At 41.1% G+C, this 15,520-nt stretch overlaps 1 protein-coding gene across 3 annotated transcripts in view; it reads left to right on the top strand.

Annotated features, from left to right (window-relative positions):
- The window catches only part of DYNC2H1 (dynein cytoplasmic 2 heavy chain 1), a 341,058-nt gene that overhangs the window by 162,248 nt on the left and 163,290 nt on the right, over positions 1–15,520 (top strand). For all 3 annotated transcript variants that reach the window (XM_030333927.1, XM_030333929.1, XM_030333928.1), the window contains exons 71-75: positions 4,584–4,649; positions 6,355–6,405; positions 7,159–7,236; positions 13,648–13,779; positions 14,723–14,795. In XM_030333927.1, the coding sequence (XP_030189787.1) occupies positions 4,584–4,649; positions 6,355–6,405; positions 7,159–7,236; positions 13,648–13,779; positions 14,723–14,795 (400 nt within the window). The remainder of the gene's footprint in view (positions 1–4,583; positions 4,650–6,354; positions 6,406–7,158; positions 7,237–13,647; positions 13,780–14,722; positions 14,796–15,520) is intronic.

Raw genomic sequence — 15,520 nt, forward strand, 5'->3', positions numbered from 1 at the left:
TGGAACAGATACAAAGTAAGGGAAGTTGCTGTTGGGCTGTGAAGTGATTTTCTCATGTACGGGATGAGAGCACAGAGGAGGTTTGGAGAGCATGTGCTCTTGCCGTGTCCCTGTCCTCGTGGAAGCATGGCGTACCGGAGCTCTGGCATGCAGGGAGGGTGCCGGTGAGCGAAGACGGGTCCCCTGGCCTTCCTCTCCAGTGGATTTGCCAGCTGACTCAAATGCAAATGGATATTACATTTTAAAAGGAAATTAATGGCATCTCCTGACTGTATTTATCCTGCAAATCATTTAGTTTGGATTCTGGTTTTTTTTTTTCCTATCAAAATGTGTTGTCTTTTAATAGAAAAGTGGAAGTTCTCTGATATTTACAAATTTTATAGCCTTTCATTTTATTAAAATGAACCCTGAGAATTTGAATCATATTCTTCTGCTTAAGAAGATTTTGAAACTTTTAGTATTATATCTAACCCTTTAGATTTTCTGGAAGTAGAGTTGAATGTGCATAGAATTGTTAACTAAAATGTGTGACCTACCACCTCAAGCACAACTGTGAGTACTTGGGTTCTTTTTTTTTTTTTTAAGTTTATTTATTTTGAGAAGAGAGAGACAGGGAGAGGGAGAGCGAGACAGAGAGAGACGGGGAGAGGGAGAGCGAGACAGAGAGAGACGGGGAGAGACAGGGAGAGGGAGAGACAGAGAGACAGAGAGACAGAGAGAGAAGGAGGAAGGGAGGGAGGGAGAGGGAGAGGGAGAGACAGAGACAGAGACAGAGACAGAATCCCAGGCAGGCTCCACGCTGTGCAGAGCCAACACAGGGCCCATTCTTACAAACCCTGAGATCATGACCTGAGTCAAGATCAAGAGTTGGGTGCTGAACCCACTGAGTCCCCAGGTGCCCCTGCCTGTGCTTGGTGCTATGCTATCTACGTATTTGCTAGATTAAAGCAAGACTTCATATGGTAGCGGGTACTTTACACATTACCTTGAAGTTGTTTGAAAGCGATGAATAGTGTCGAGTACAAATAAAAGGAATAGATTTCTTATTCTTGCTACTGCTTCTCAGTCTCTGAGAATCAGGAGGTTTATAGAAGATTTTTAAGATAAATTTCCTTTCTGGTACAGTAGTATGTAGTGCATCAGGTGACTGTAAAGCAGGTAGCAACTGTGTGTCACCTTACGTTTCCAGGCACCGGGGAAGCACCTCACATACGTTGTTACTCACTTCCTACGACAATCCTATTCTCTAAAGGAGGAGACCAAGATGCAGAGCTAGCACCCGTGCTGTAGGTTATTCCTGTGTGGAGGGTGTTGGAACTGGGATTTAAGCCCATTCTGCTTGATGCGTGAAGACTCAGGGCTAACAGGGTGCAGTTCAAGCAAAATCATCCTGTCTGGAAACACTTGACCTCATCCTAAAGTGGGCTTTAAGACTCCCTTCTACCATGTTACTCGTGTGCTAACAGTTTCACCCTTCCTGCATATTCACTGGGGTGTGTGTGATGCCAGGGTGGAATTTATGGGATGCCATGTGGCTGATTTATACTCGCTAGTCCTCTGCCTTCTCTTACTGATTTTTCTTCGTGTCGACGATCAGTTGATATTTTGCTTCTATCCCCATGATATTAAAGAATTTTGTTAACAGAACCAAGCCTAATGAGATGGGTTGACATTGAATTAAAACACCTAAATTGGGGCGCCTGGGTGGTGCAGTCCCTTGGTTTCTGACTCTTGATTTCAGCTCAGGTCAGGATCCCAGGGTTGTGGGACTGACCCCGTGTTGGGCTTCATGCTGAATGCGGAGCCTGCTTAAGATTCTCTCTCTCTCTCTCTCTCTCTCTCTTTCTCTCTCTCTCTCCTTTGTCTCCTCTCCACAGCTCACCTGCTCACTTGCTCGCTCTTTCTCGAAATCAGGAAATAAGTAAATTAAAGACTGAAATTTTTTGGTCTGAAAAGCAGTGTAGATCAAGGACGTCAGAGGTACAAAGTAATTTGTCAACTCTGGATGATGACAGGGTTTTTTTGTTGTTGTTTTGGTTATTGTTTGAAGCAAATATTCAGAAAATCCATAAGCTTGATTTGTACATTCTTAATTTGACCCCGGCTTATTTGGAAATAATGTGTCCTCTTGTCTCTCAGTAAATTGTATTTTTAGGTGTGTTCTCGAGTCATAATTGTTTTTTATTATAACGTTGTTCTTAAATCCCTGGGGCTGAAAGGATTCCTTGGTATAGCTGTCAACCAGCTGCCAGAAACGGCCGCCTCCAGTTTGGGAAGGCGATGAAGGTCCGGGTTAGTCTGGTGTAGTTCCCGTGCCGTTATCTGTGGGGGATGCGATGGGAGAGGCTCAGCTACGATTGTGTGCTCGTCCCTCAGGCTGGGAAGTCTTCTGTCTCCAGAACACGGGGAGAAGGGGAACGCCACTACCCGTTTGTTGACTCTGTGTTATGTGGCTATTCTTTGCCAGTGTTTTGGAGTTTGGCCTCAGTGATGGAATTAACAGTCAGCTCGCTGAACCCAGCGCCTGATGTGAGAACCCTAGAGTGCCAGGGCCCTGCCGTCTTTGTACTAACCCTAGAGACAGAGACCGCATTCTTCTTCCTCAGGTCAGAGGAAGCAGTGGCGGGGTAAGGGTAGTAGTACTGGGTGTGAATTTGTGTGTGTCTATCTCTGGAGTAGAGAATTAAGTGTGTTATTAAGTGACACAGCCTTCAAAGTAGTACATGTATTGTCTTATTTTTATCTTAATCGTTACCTACCTTCGATGAGGGATGCTGTGATAATCATTTTAAACATGCATTAATTTTATAAAATAAGCATCTTAGTGGCCGGCTTATCCAGCCAGTCCCCAGTCAGCCAACCCCACACCTGGATTCTTACTTTCTCATACCTAAGAACACTCCACATCTCCCCAAATGACAGGTCTTGCTTTTTATATTTTTAAAGTCACATGTTGTTGTTTCCTACACATGCTAGTTGGTTGTAACTCTTTTCCCATCATCTGAGTGATGGCCATCTGCCCAAAGTTTTTCTATTTGGAGAAATTTTTTTAAGTCATTAGCTATGTTATGGTTGTGAACACATGCTTTTTATTTATTCACTTAATAGGTATTTACTGACTACTTGCTGCATATACATACACAGCATGTACTTTTATGAAATAAACTGTGCTTTTATATTGTATGATTCGAGGCACTGAATCTTTCCAATAGAGGGGTGATTCTCTTGCAGGTGAGGATGTCACTTGCTGGTAGGATTTATAAGAGCATCTTTTTGTGACAAATGTATCTTCTGCATATTATTGCGTCGTCATGTCTTTAAATTTTTTTTGTAATATTTATTTTTGAGACGGAGACGGAGCATGAGCAGGTGAGGGGCAGGGAGAGAGGGAGGCACAGAATCGGAAGCAGGCTCCAGGCTCGGAGCGGCCAGCACAGCTGACAACCGACGGAGCCACCAGGCGCCCCCGCATCTTCATGTCTTTATAGTTATCTCTTACTTGTAGACTTACAATCATATACACATATTAGATATAAAGTATTATTATACTGCAGGAGACCCTGTTTATAAAATGCTTACGTTACAGGGGCGCTTGGGTTGCTCAGTCGGTTGAGTGCCCACCTTCGGCTCAGGTCACAATCTCACGGTTCATGCGTTCGAGCCCTGCGCCGGGCTCTGTGCTGACAGCTCAGAGCCTGGAGCCTGCTTCGGATTCTGTGTCTCCCTCTCTCTGCCCCTCCCCTGCTTGCTCTCTCGCTCTCTCTCTCTCTCTCTCAAAAATAAATATTTAAAAAAAATTGTTTTTAAATGCTTACATTATAAACTGGTGGGAAAGATGCTTGGGTAGATTTTTTTTTAACAGAAGTGAGCTAAGCTTACTTTAGAAAATTGATAATATACACGTCAGAAAAAAGAAGGAACCAAAAATGACATGTAGTTGTAAAAATAAATTACTCACAAAAGGTGATGTCATTTTTCCAATTCTTTTTGCGGACATGTGTCCATATATGATTATACAAACATATTGCCCCTCCTTCCACAATATGGGCTATGCTGTATATTTTGATTTGAATATTATTTATGATCACCTTGGAACATTTAGGTTGTTGGAGTTTTTCCTCTATAATAAAAAATCTTGCAGTAAATATCCTATGAATACATTTATCATCCCTTTGCATAAATTTCTAGAAATGAAATGTTTTGATTCACGGGCATATAGAATGTTCTGGATCATGTAAACATACACAGGACACATTGAAGATTATTAATGCAGGAGGTTGATCTTATTAATAGTGACCAATTCAGACCTCACAGTTGGGTTTCAGCTAGTTAAATAAACCTTTTTTGATGAGATGTACGTGACGCTTCATCTGTAGCATTTTGTCTAGAATGTTGGGTACTTCCTGTGTCCTTCCCACCCCTGACTCAGAAGTGCCCTGTGTAGGTACCATCTCAGTAGTCATTTCTTCTATTGATAAAAGTGGGCAATTTAAAAATAGAACACTGAACTGAAATGTCAGGACTGTGCTTTTCCAAACACACAAATGTAGAAACAGCGCGGTAACATTTCTTATTCTTTTCAGGCTGACCAGTTGATGTTCGCGCTGCACTTCGTTCGGGGCATGCATCCGGAACTTTTTCAAGAAAATGTAAGTGGAAATAAAGGAGGAAAATATAAGAGTTACGTAGAGTGTGTAAGGTTCACGGTTAGATTAGAAATAACTTTAGTCTGGAAATTGTGTATCAACCTATGAAGTTTTAACTAAGTTAGACATTTAAAAACGCTGGTTCCTGCTTGTCCTCCCCTCTGGATGAGCCCAGCGTTCTGAAGTGACGGGAGGCAGAGAAAGAAACTCGAGTCGCTCACCTTTCTGAGCCACGTCCGCTTCTTGTCCTCATGCAGGCGCATAGGAATGTGACACAGTGTGGATAGACGGCTACATTATTTATTACCCTCCCCGACTTGCTCTGAGTCAGCAGGTGAAGCAAGAGGGTGGGCACTTTGCAGTAGCTTCTCGTAGCCTGAAGCTTTCTGTTCATCATTTTATTTATAATTTATCTTCTTTGTAACTTTCTTTCTCGTCTGCCATGGAACTCATTCCAACTTGAGCCTCCTTCAGGTTAGAGATAACTAATCCATCTCTGGTGAGCTCGTGTTTAAGGAAATTATACGTAGGTGATTTTTTTGTTACTCTGCCATTATTGTCCGCGAGAGCACAGTGGCCGGGGGTGGGGAGGAGCGGGGACAGTGTGTGGACAGTGCACCTGTGACCTCGGAACCTTTCACTCCATTCGGTCAGACTTGGTTTATGTCCCGGATTCCCCTTATTTGGCTACTTCCTGCAGACTGTTCCCCACGCTCTGGGGACTTGTGTTCTTTCTCCTGAATTTGTTGGACTCCTTTTATTTGATGCCGTTCCTTCCTCCTGTATAACGTGTTTCACCGGCATCATATGTTCCACACTGTGTAAGAAGACTTACTGTCCTAGTTTTCCCTCTTGGAGTATAAATAGGAATTGGGAGAGGAGAACATTTTTCTCTCACATAGAGGAATAGTAATCATCCCTATCCTATTGACTATACTTTCAGTGAAAGAATTGAGTGGTCACGGAGTGTGGAGGCAGGAAATAATTTTGTTTTTTTCTTTTTGCCCTCAAATCTTAATATGTTTTTTCCTTATTTGCTGACCAGTGTGTAACAATAATATGCTAGTGCCTATTACTATCTGATTGAGAAGGGCTCAGGGTGAAGACGGAGATTTTCTTGGAGGGCTAGAGGACGTCACACTGGGTCGGTTGTGATTCTGTGGATTAATTTAAAAAAAAAAATGAATGATGGCAGCCTTCTCCCAATCCGTTGGAAAAGATGGGTTAATGGATGTACTTTCCTCTATTTTTCCCCAGCATAGACAATTTTTAAATTTTTGGTGCAACTTACGCTTTTCTATTAGTGAAAATTCACACGTAATAGGACAGATTAATGGGTAGTGACAGATGATAATTGAACGTGACATGTACACTTTCAGATGTTGAGACCCATATACCTACGCGCGCGCACACACACACACACACACACACACACACATACACACACACACACACAACGTAGGTGTACTTCTTCCTTCAGTACAGTTGTTTGTAGCAGTTTTTGTACAAATGTTTTATGTTGTTGGTACACAAACAGATTCTCGATGGTAATGTTGTACCAGGAGTAGGAGATGTGAAATGAGTTTTATTTTTTTCCATGTCCTTAGAGAGCTGCATTGTAAGCCATCTTATAGGGAAATTGAGAAAATTCTGTGACCTGGTTAGTATTTGTCTATTTTTTTGTATTATTTCTGTTTTTATTCGTTAGGAATGGGATACGTTTACAGGTGTGGTTGTTGGAGACATGCTGCGGAAAGCTGTAAGTAAAAAAACTTATGTCACTCTTAGGGAAAATAGTTCTAGCTTTGCCTTCATGAAATACTGTTTGCTCCAGAAGAATTTTAAAATACTGTTGAAATTATATTTTAATTAGAGGAATGTGTCCTTGCCTCTACTACCTTACTATAAAAGGTAGTCTATATAAAGACATATATTCTTATGAGAATAATACTAATTAAATACTAAGAAACTATATTAGTTTCTTAGTGTATATGTTTTATTCCAAGAACACTTTTATAATCCTAAGAAAATAGAATTTTGTATTAAAACAAGGAAAATTCTCATACAATTGGAAGTGTAAAAAAATTTTTTTTTTAATTCTTGATCACTTCATGCAAGTTTAGCTTCTTCTCTACTAATTTTCTATTTGAACATGTCAGGGGATAATATTTGTCTCCAAATTAACATACCCGAAGTGTAATGCAAAATCTAGATTATGTCTGAAATGCAAGACACTGTTAAAAATAATGTAAATTTATGGCAGTTTTTTATTAAATGCCCTTAAGTTTTCTAAAAGATTATGTACCATGAGAATGTGTACAAAATTTATGTAAGTGGTTATCTGTACCTTGTTATATGGAATTTTATAATGGTGACTTGTAAAATAAGTTACAATAATGTATAGAACAAATTTTTCAAAATAGCGTTCATAAAATTAGCTTAGTCAATTGTTAATTTTTCTAAGTCTGAATGTTACCACATATACCAACAAAAACAACTGCTCTTACCGAAGGACTCTCAGCAGCGAATCCGCGAGCAGCTCCCGTCGTGGATAGACCAGGAGAGGAGCTGGGCCGTAGCAACACTAAAGGTATGTCACGTGTATGCTGGGGGTTCGAGAACTCTTTCCCTGCTGAGTTATTTCTGTTTATATTTTTACGTGCTCTCTATCCATACTCAGTGTCGATATTTCTGTGAATCTGCCGTAAAATCCCTGGGCCAGAGGATATCAGAGAATTATCCTGTTCTGATTAGTCCTTTAATCCTTAGTTAAATCATCCACTCAGCACTCACACGTTTGGCGTGTCCATTGTACAGGGTCCTGTGCTGCGTACCCACAGGGAGCATGAAGAGGAGTAAACTGAAGACCCCCTAATATGGTACATGGAGGTCTTATTTGTAAAGTAATTAGGGATTGGTCACGTGATGCAGTATGATGCTTAAACGAGTTTCGAATACAAACTGTTTCTCTTGCTTTTATGCGTCTTTGAAATCTCTGTCACCCTCAGCTCTTCTCCATTCTTGCCATCACTCGTAGTTGTGACTCCCACCACTCACCTGGGCTTCTCTGTGGAGCCCCCCCTTCTGCTCTCATGCCTCTCTATTTTATTATACCCTTTCGGTTTTAAAGTGTAGTTACGATACAGTGCACGCGGAGTTTCACACCTCTTAACGGTTTCTTGTCACCCACAGGGCAGAGTCCACAGTCATTTGCATAAAGGATAAGATGCTCCATGATCTGCTCCCTGCCCACCTCCTCAGTTTTATTTCCCGTCCATCCTCTCACTGTTTCCTGCACTTACTGGTCCTGTTACTCCCTCTGCTTGGAATGCCCTCTGACCTTGTTTACCCGTAAAACGTCTACTTAACATGTTAGGACGTACCTAAAGCACTACTTTCTACGTGACTTTTTGCCTCATTTCTTCCTTCTGTCTTTTCTCATAGCGTGTATCTTGAACGTTGCCGTATCATAGCACCTGTCACACTGATTCAGACGATTTGGTGTGTCTGCCTCTTCTCCTAGGTTGTACGTCCGTGGAGATTAGGATCCAGGCCTTATTACGCTTTCTGTCCCCAGCATTCAGGCCAAACCTGACTCCTGCCTTCCTTTGATTATTCAGCTTGCGCCCACTATGTGCCAAATGCGTAGTTTCTGTTACACACTTTCTTTGGTTGAACAAAATGAGGTTATGAGTAGACAAGCTGATGATGAAAGAGGTGAGGTAAATTTTGCATTGTTCATGTAGTTCCCTGGGTTAGATGTTTATTAAGTGTGCATGAACTACTGACTGAGAACGAAGGGCGTGGATGTCTAAAGGCCTCGGATGGGGTGCTGGGGCGGCTCGGTCACTTCTGTGTCTGACTCTTGATTTTGGCTCAGGTCATGATCTTGAGGTTTCTTGAGTTTGAGCCCTGCGTCAGGCTCTGCACAGATAGCACGGAGCCTGCTTGGGAGTCTCTGTTTCTGCTCATGCTCTCAAAATAATTAAATATAAAATAAAATAGAAGTCTTGATTCCTTCTTCCCAGGACTTTGTCACCTAGTATAGGAAACGCTTACGACACAATTATAATAGAATGCAAAAAAAGAAAAATAGTGACAATGTTTTTATTCTTTTTATGAATACAATTTATTGTCAAATTGGCTTCCATACGGCACCTAGTGCTCATCCCAACGGGTGCCCTCCTCAGTGCCCATCACCCATTTTCTTCTCCGCCCCCCCCCCAATCAACCCTCAGTCTCTTCTCTGTATTTAAGAGTCTCTTATGGTTTACCTCCCTCCCTCTCTGTTTGTAACTATTTTTTTCCCTTCTCCTCCCCCATGTTCATCTGTTGAGCTTCTCAAGATCCACATGAGTGAAAACATGATATCTGTTCTTCTCTGACTTATTTCACTCACCATAAAACCTTCCACTTCCATCCACGTTGCTGCAAATGGTGAAAAATAGAGACAATTTAAAGGGAATTATAGATTATTGAGCAGGATTTCTGAACTATCACATGAACTCCTAATGGAAAATAATAATCGGCATGGTACAGATAATATTGTCACATTTGGGGGAAAAAAATCTTACATTTTTAAACTAAAAATTGTAATGATGTTTCTTGCTTTTCTTTTTTTAACCCACTCATTTCTGTTTAAATAAAGGAATCCAAAACTTTTAGGAAAGTAACTTTCATATTCAGAGAAGGTTATAGTACACATTAATGTTTTATTATCATTTTAGTTTACAAAACACTTAAAAAATTTTAATGTTTATTTATTTTTGAGACAGAGACAGAGTATAAGCAGGGGAGGGGCAGAGAGAGCGACACACACACACACACACACACACACACACACACACACACACATACTCTGAAGCAGGCTTCAGGCTCTGAGCTGTCAGCACAGAGCCCGATGCAGGGCTCGCACCCATGAACTGTAAGATCATGGGTTTTAGCTGAAGTCAGGCGCTTTAACTGAGCTGAAGTCGGACGCTAAACTGACTGAGCCACCCAGGCACCGCATTTACAAAACGTTTTAAGTGGATTATCTCATTTATTTTTTTAAGTGTTTATTTAAATTCCAGTTAGTTAACATAGAGCATAATCTTGTTTTCAGGTGTACATGAATTATCTTACAAGTTATCTTATGAGTATCTTATGAGTATGACTTATCATGTGAGTCAACATGAATTATGCGATTATCATACCAACCCTGAGAGACGGGTATTATTAAATTCTTTTTACAGATGAGAAATGAGAACCACTAGTAGCGAGTTCAGTGAAGGAACCTAAGGTTTCTTTTTAATCTCACACATCTATTGGAGGGCGTGTTACATGCCAAACATCATATTAAATACTGTACACACATTATCTCATGTTATCATCACAGCAGCCTAGACAAGTGGAAAGCGAGGTGTGGAGAGGCTAACGGTTTACCCAAGACAGAGAGGCAGACAGACAGGTGGGAAGTTTGCACTATGATTTCCATCAAAGCATTCACCTGACACCATAGTCGATGCCTGAATTTTCCAACTGCAGTGTTTCTTTGTCTCTGTCTCCCCCCACTTCCCATCCTTCGTCCTCCATCCCTCCCGCTTCTCTATTCCGGAGTGGGAAGTGGGGGCCAAGTATGCGGGCAAGCGGAAGAAACAGCAGCTCGGAAGCCCACCTCCCGACAGTCCCTATGTTGTTTACGCAGCCTCAGTGGTATTTTGTGGGGAACGAAAGAAAGACTGCTCTCAAAGTATATGCATGCGTTGCTCTTCCTTCTTTCCTTCCCTGCTCTTCGCAACCCTTGTAAGGTCTCAGTGGCACATGGTGCCAACAGTTAGAATAGTTTGCATTTATTGGGGACTCGCTGTTGAAAGCATTATGAAGAATTTGAAAACAGATCCCCTCGGTAGATATTTTCAACATCCTCACAATCCTGTCATCGTTTAACAGATGAGCAAAGTAGACACAGAGCAGTGCAATCACTTGCTTACGGTCACTTAGAAAGTAGAGTCAGGATTTGAAGTTGGGCTCCTTGATGCAGAGTCTGGGCTTTTCACTGCCATTCTTTCTTGCGTTTCTTTCATAAATATTTGTTGAATAAAGTAAATGGATTCTGCTTTATTATCACTAATTGTTCCATTAATCATTTATTTAGTGTCCGTACTGGTGAGCGTAGTGCCAGTGGAGTGACAAATACATGTTGCGTAACACATAGAGACGGCACTCGGTGAACCTACACCGTGGAGAGTAGGACAGATACTTGTGCTGTGGTGGCACCGAACCAGAGCTCCACCCCGGGTGATGTGAAGCCAGAGGGCTTCCTAACTGCAGTGTAGCCGGCTCTAATTCCTGGCCAAATCTATAACGAGTATAGAATGTGTAGCCTAAATTGGTAGCGGTAGGCCCTTATACACTAATTGCAACTAAATTTAATGGACCGCCATCAAGTGTTGTCCTAATAGGTTTAGATCACTTATTAAAAATAATTAAATTGAAATGTATTTAATTTTATGCTGTATAAATTTAATTTTAGTTAACTTACATGATGAAATTTGGGCACTATCGTGGGTTAATTACATATGAATACGACTCTTTGGATGAAACATCCTTAAGTACTTGGTTTATGTTTATTTTATGTGACATTCTAGCCCTGCAGATACAGATCTTCCCAATTTGCCATCATTTTCCATAAAAATCCTCCATCTCTACAGATTTACATTTCTGTTCTTGTAGCCCACTGTTGATAATTGGAAGAGAACTTGCCAGGGGTGGGGATGGGCAAAGTGGGTGAAGGGGAGAAGGAGGTACAGGCTTCCAGTTGTGGAATGAATACGTCACGGGAATAGAAGGCACAGCGGAGGGAATGTGGTCAGTGGTACCATAATAGCGCTGTATGGTGACAGACGGTTGTCATACTTGTGAACGTGGCATAGTTTACACATGCTGAATCACTGTGTTGTCTATCTGAGGGTAACGTGACATTGTGTGTCAACTGTACTAAAAAAAAAAAAGAAAAAAATTTTTTTTTAATGGACAAAGGACCTGAATAGACATTTTTCTAAAGAAGACACACAAATGGCCGACAGGTATATAAAAAGGTGTTCAATGTCAGTAGTCATTAGGGAAATGCAAATAAAAACCACAATGAGGTATTATTAATTCATGACTGTTAGGATGGCTATAATTGGAAAGACAAGAGATAACCAGCAATGACCAGGTTGTGGAGGAAAGGGAAACCGTGCACTGTTGGTGAGCATAGACAATGGTGCAGCCATTATGAAACACAGTGTGGAGATTCCTCAAAAAAATTAAAACTAGAACTACCATGTGATCCAGCACTGCTACTTCTGGGTGTAAATCCAAAGGAAAGGAAATAGGTGTCTGAGATATCTGTACTCCCATGTTTATTGCAGCATTATTTAGAACAACCAAGATATACAGTAAAATCTTGGTTTGTTAGCATAATTTGTTCTGGAAACTTGCTTGTAATCCAGAGCGCTTGTATATCCAAGCGAACTTCACGGACCATTGGCTCAGTTGTGACATTGGGCATCACATACTACTCGTATTGCAAGACATCGCTCATTTATCAAGTTAAAATTTATTAGAAAAGTTTCCTCATCTTGTGGAACACTGGCAGAACGAGTTCCTCGCACACCAAGGTTTTACTGTGTTGTAACAACCTGCATGTCTATCAGTGGATGAACGGATAAAGAGAATGCGATCTATCCCTCTGTAATAGAATATTATTCATCCATAAAAACGTGAACTAAGTAAAGCTGAGAGGAGAATGGAGGCTGCCATTCCACAGAATGGAGCTGGGGGATGTGTGAAATGGGGAGAGAAGTTGGACACTGGGTACAAATGTTTGACTATAAGGTGAGTAAGTTCTAGAGAATCTAATGTAACATGGTGGCTCTATGTAACAGTACCGTATTGTATACTTTAAATTTACTAAGAGTGGATTTTGAGTGTTCTTATTACAAAAAATGGTAACTTTTGAGTTAATGTGAATTTGTTTCATTGTGGTAATTATCGCAGTGTAAATAAATGCTTATCAGAGCACTCAAATAGGTACTATTTCGTCAATTATACCACAAAGAAGGCTGAAAAAGATTAAAAACAAAGTTTGGAAGAGAGAATACTATTTGAGGTAGAAGGAAATGAATATGTTGAAGAACATCCCTGAGAGATGATAATTGTTTAAGGAGAATATTGAACGCACAGTAGAAATTTATGAGGACTCTTGTGTAGACATTAATAAGTAGAAATTTAGAACATCTAGAGGCAAAGGAAGCAACGTGCTCATGAGTGCAGCATAAATGAATGTGGTTTAGAAAAACCATGTTCTATTCAGGATTTGATGTTGATGTGAAATTCAGCATATTTTTATAATCTCTTGTAGAACTCTGTTGTGGTGCTTAACGTGCCCGTGGACATGTCCGTCAGGACTCAGTAAAAAATGTACTGGTTTTTAACAAAGGATTCCTTTCTCCACAAGGTGGAGATAAGTACAAATGTTTTTATGTCAAGAAAAGATTTGTTAACTTGCAAATATTGAGCTGATACTACTTTGGAAATGTCGAATTTTATCTAATTCTGGATTGGATAAGTCTAACCATACTATTTTTTTTAATGTTTATTTAGTTTTGAGAGAGAGAGAGAGAGAGACAGAGTGTGAGCGGGGAGGGGCAGAGAGAGAGAGAGGGAGACACAGAATCCGAAGCAGGCTCCAGGCTCCGAGCTGTCAGCACAGAGCCCAATGTGGGGCTCGAACGCACGAACTGTGAGATCATGACCTGAGCTGAAGTCAGACGCCTAACCTACTGAGCCACCCTGGCGACCCTAACCATACTATTTCTGATCTAGAAATAATTAGATAAGCCAATATAAAGGGGAAAACAACTGATAAGCATCTATCAATAATTAGTTTCCATTTACCTTTTTAGTAATACATATATATACACACAGACTCATATTTGCTTGTAGCTCACCGTGTAGGGTTATTTTTGTGTTGTAGATTACTCTCCCTAGTCTTTATCAGACCCTCTGCTTTGACGATGAAGCGCTGTGGCGTACTTACTATCACACTTCAATGTGTGAGCAAGAGTTTCCGTCTATTCTTGCAAAGAAAGTTTCCTTATTTCAGCAGGTAAGTTCTCTAAATGCATAAAAATATCTGATACTTCTCTTGTCATCCAGAAGCCACTTAAATGAAAGTTCTGCCTTTGGATGTCATGTGATGTTAACGTGGGGAAGGGCTTTCTGCTTTTGCCGTGGGCCCAGACAGTGTGGTCACTGGCAGGCGTGCCTGGGTGTCTCTGTGTGCTGTAGCCCAAAGGGTGATTTTTCAGGAGAGAGAGAGTCTCACAGGAAGACATTAAAGTTAGAGTGTGCGGCTTCTTCTCTCATTTCCCGGGTTCTGTCCGTGGGAAACACCGCCTCGTGAGGCCCAGGCCCTCCTCTCCCGTTTTGTATCAAACGGAGCACTGAACTTACTGGAGGGTTCTGGTCTTTGGGGTAGGCCAGGGCTTAGAGCTGGCGGGCTCTCTGGGAAGGGGTGTCCCCGGTCACCAGGCTGCTGGTGCTGGTGTCTTCTTGTATGTCCTTGGTCAGTGCTCCTGTACCAAGTGTGGCTTGAGATGAAAGGAAAGGAAGCTAGGAAGCACGTTTCTTGAAAACTTAAACACCTGGGTATATACATGTTTGAGCATGAAAACAGTGATTTGAAAATTTTAGACAAGATTTCTGGGCCTCTGCTCTACGATCATCAAAAGTGCCTCACCTTTATACCCTCGTTGGCAGCTGCCACGTGGCCACTTCCTGGATACTGAAGACATAGCTGACCCTGTGACAATGACATGCTCGTGTTGACTTCTGATGATAAACTTGAAGAAATAAATGGACTTTTAGTTAATATTTTCCTTATTAAAAATATGTCTTTGTATATACTTACTGTGACTGTGTAAGTAAATATTGTGCCACATTGATCAGTGCTGACATGTTAGTAAATACATGTTTCATTAACTAACGTTATTGTTTAAACCTGTTGTGTGAACTGTATTGTTTAAAACTACCCTGCACTTTCTTTGAAGGTTCTCGTGGTGCAGGCGCTCAGACCAGACAGACTGCAAAGTGCCATGGGCATGTTTGCCTGCAAAGCTCTGGGTAAGTGTGGGACTCTTCTGGAACTTGAGCACTGACCTGAATTATTTTGTTAATTTACATTTTATTTTATGTTGACCTTAGTTTAGAATATTAGAGGGTCTTACCCTTCATTCTGCTTATCTTACCGCCTCTACTGGATTAAAGATAAATGGGTGTTGGATGTAACTGTACTTAATGTATTCACTTTGATGCATAGTTGACAGCCTGCATTTAGTTAAGGTGTTTGAAATTTAAAAACTTTTTTCTTGTGAACGCCCTTTAGACATTTATACATTTGTTCTTGATTAGGACTTTAAAGCAGGGAATCAAATGTTTGATTTAGACAAAACAAGTAAATGACCGTAGTCTGGGGTCGGGGGGAAGTCTTCAAAACGAGTTATTTTTGCTGTAAAAAAACGAAGAGTGTGTGCGTCTTTCAGATTACAAACCATGCAGTCCATTATTTACATCTTTAATGTAGTCTTAGAGGATTAAAAGGTAGGGTTCGTTTGTAAGTAAGTTCTATAGACTGTATTTTGATTTGCTCAGGAAAACGTGGAGAAGCCATGTTAAGGCCCGTATTTTAGCGAAAGGAGCCCCTTCCGAGAATAGCGGTCTTCATCCCGAAGTAGGTGGAAAGTAGAAGATCGGGCCTAGGTAACCAAGTGCCCTGGCGTTGTCGCTAGAAGTTCTCCATCGGCCCCCAGCATCTTACTCGTGTATGACACTGTGTGTTCCAGCTGTGT

The sequence above is a fragment of the Lynx canadensis genome, chromosome D1, assembly GCF_007474595.2.
Source record: "Lynx canadensis isolate LIC74 chromosome D1, mLynCan4.pri.v2, whole genome shotgun sequence".
Taxonomy (NCBI): domain Eukaryota; kingdom Metazoa; phylum Chordata; class Mammalia; order Carnivora; family Felidae; genus Lynx; species Lynx canadensis.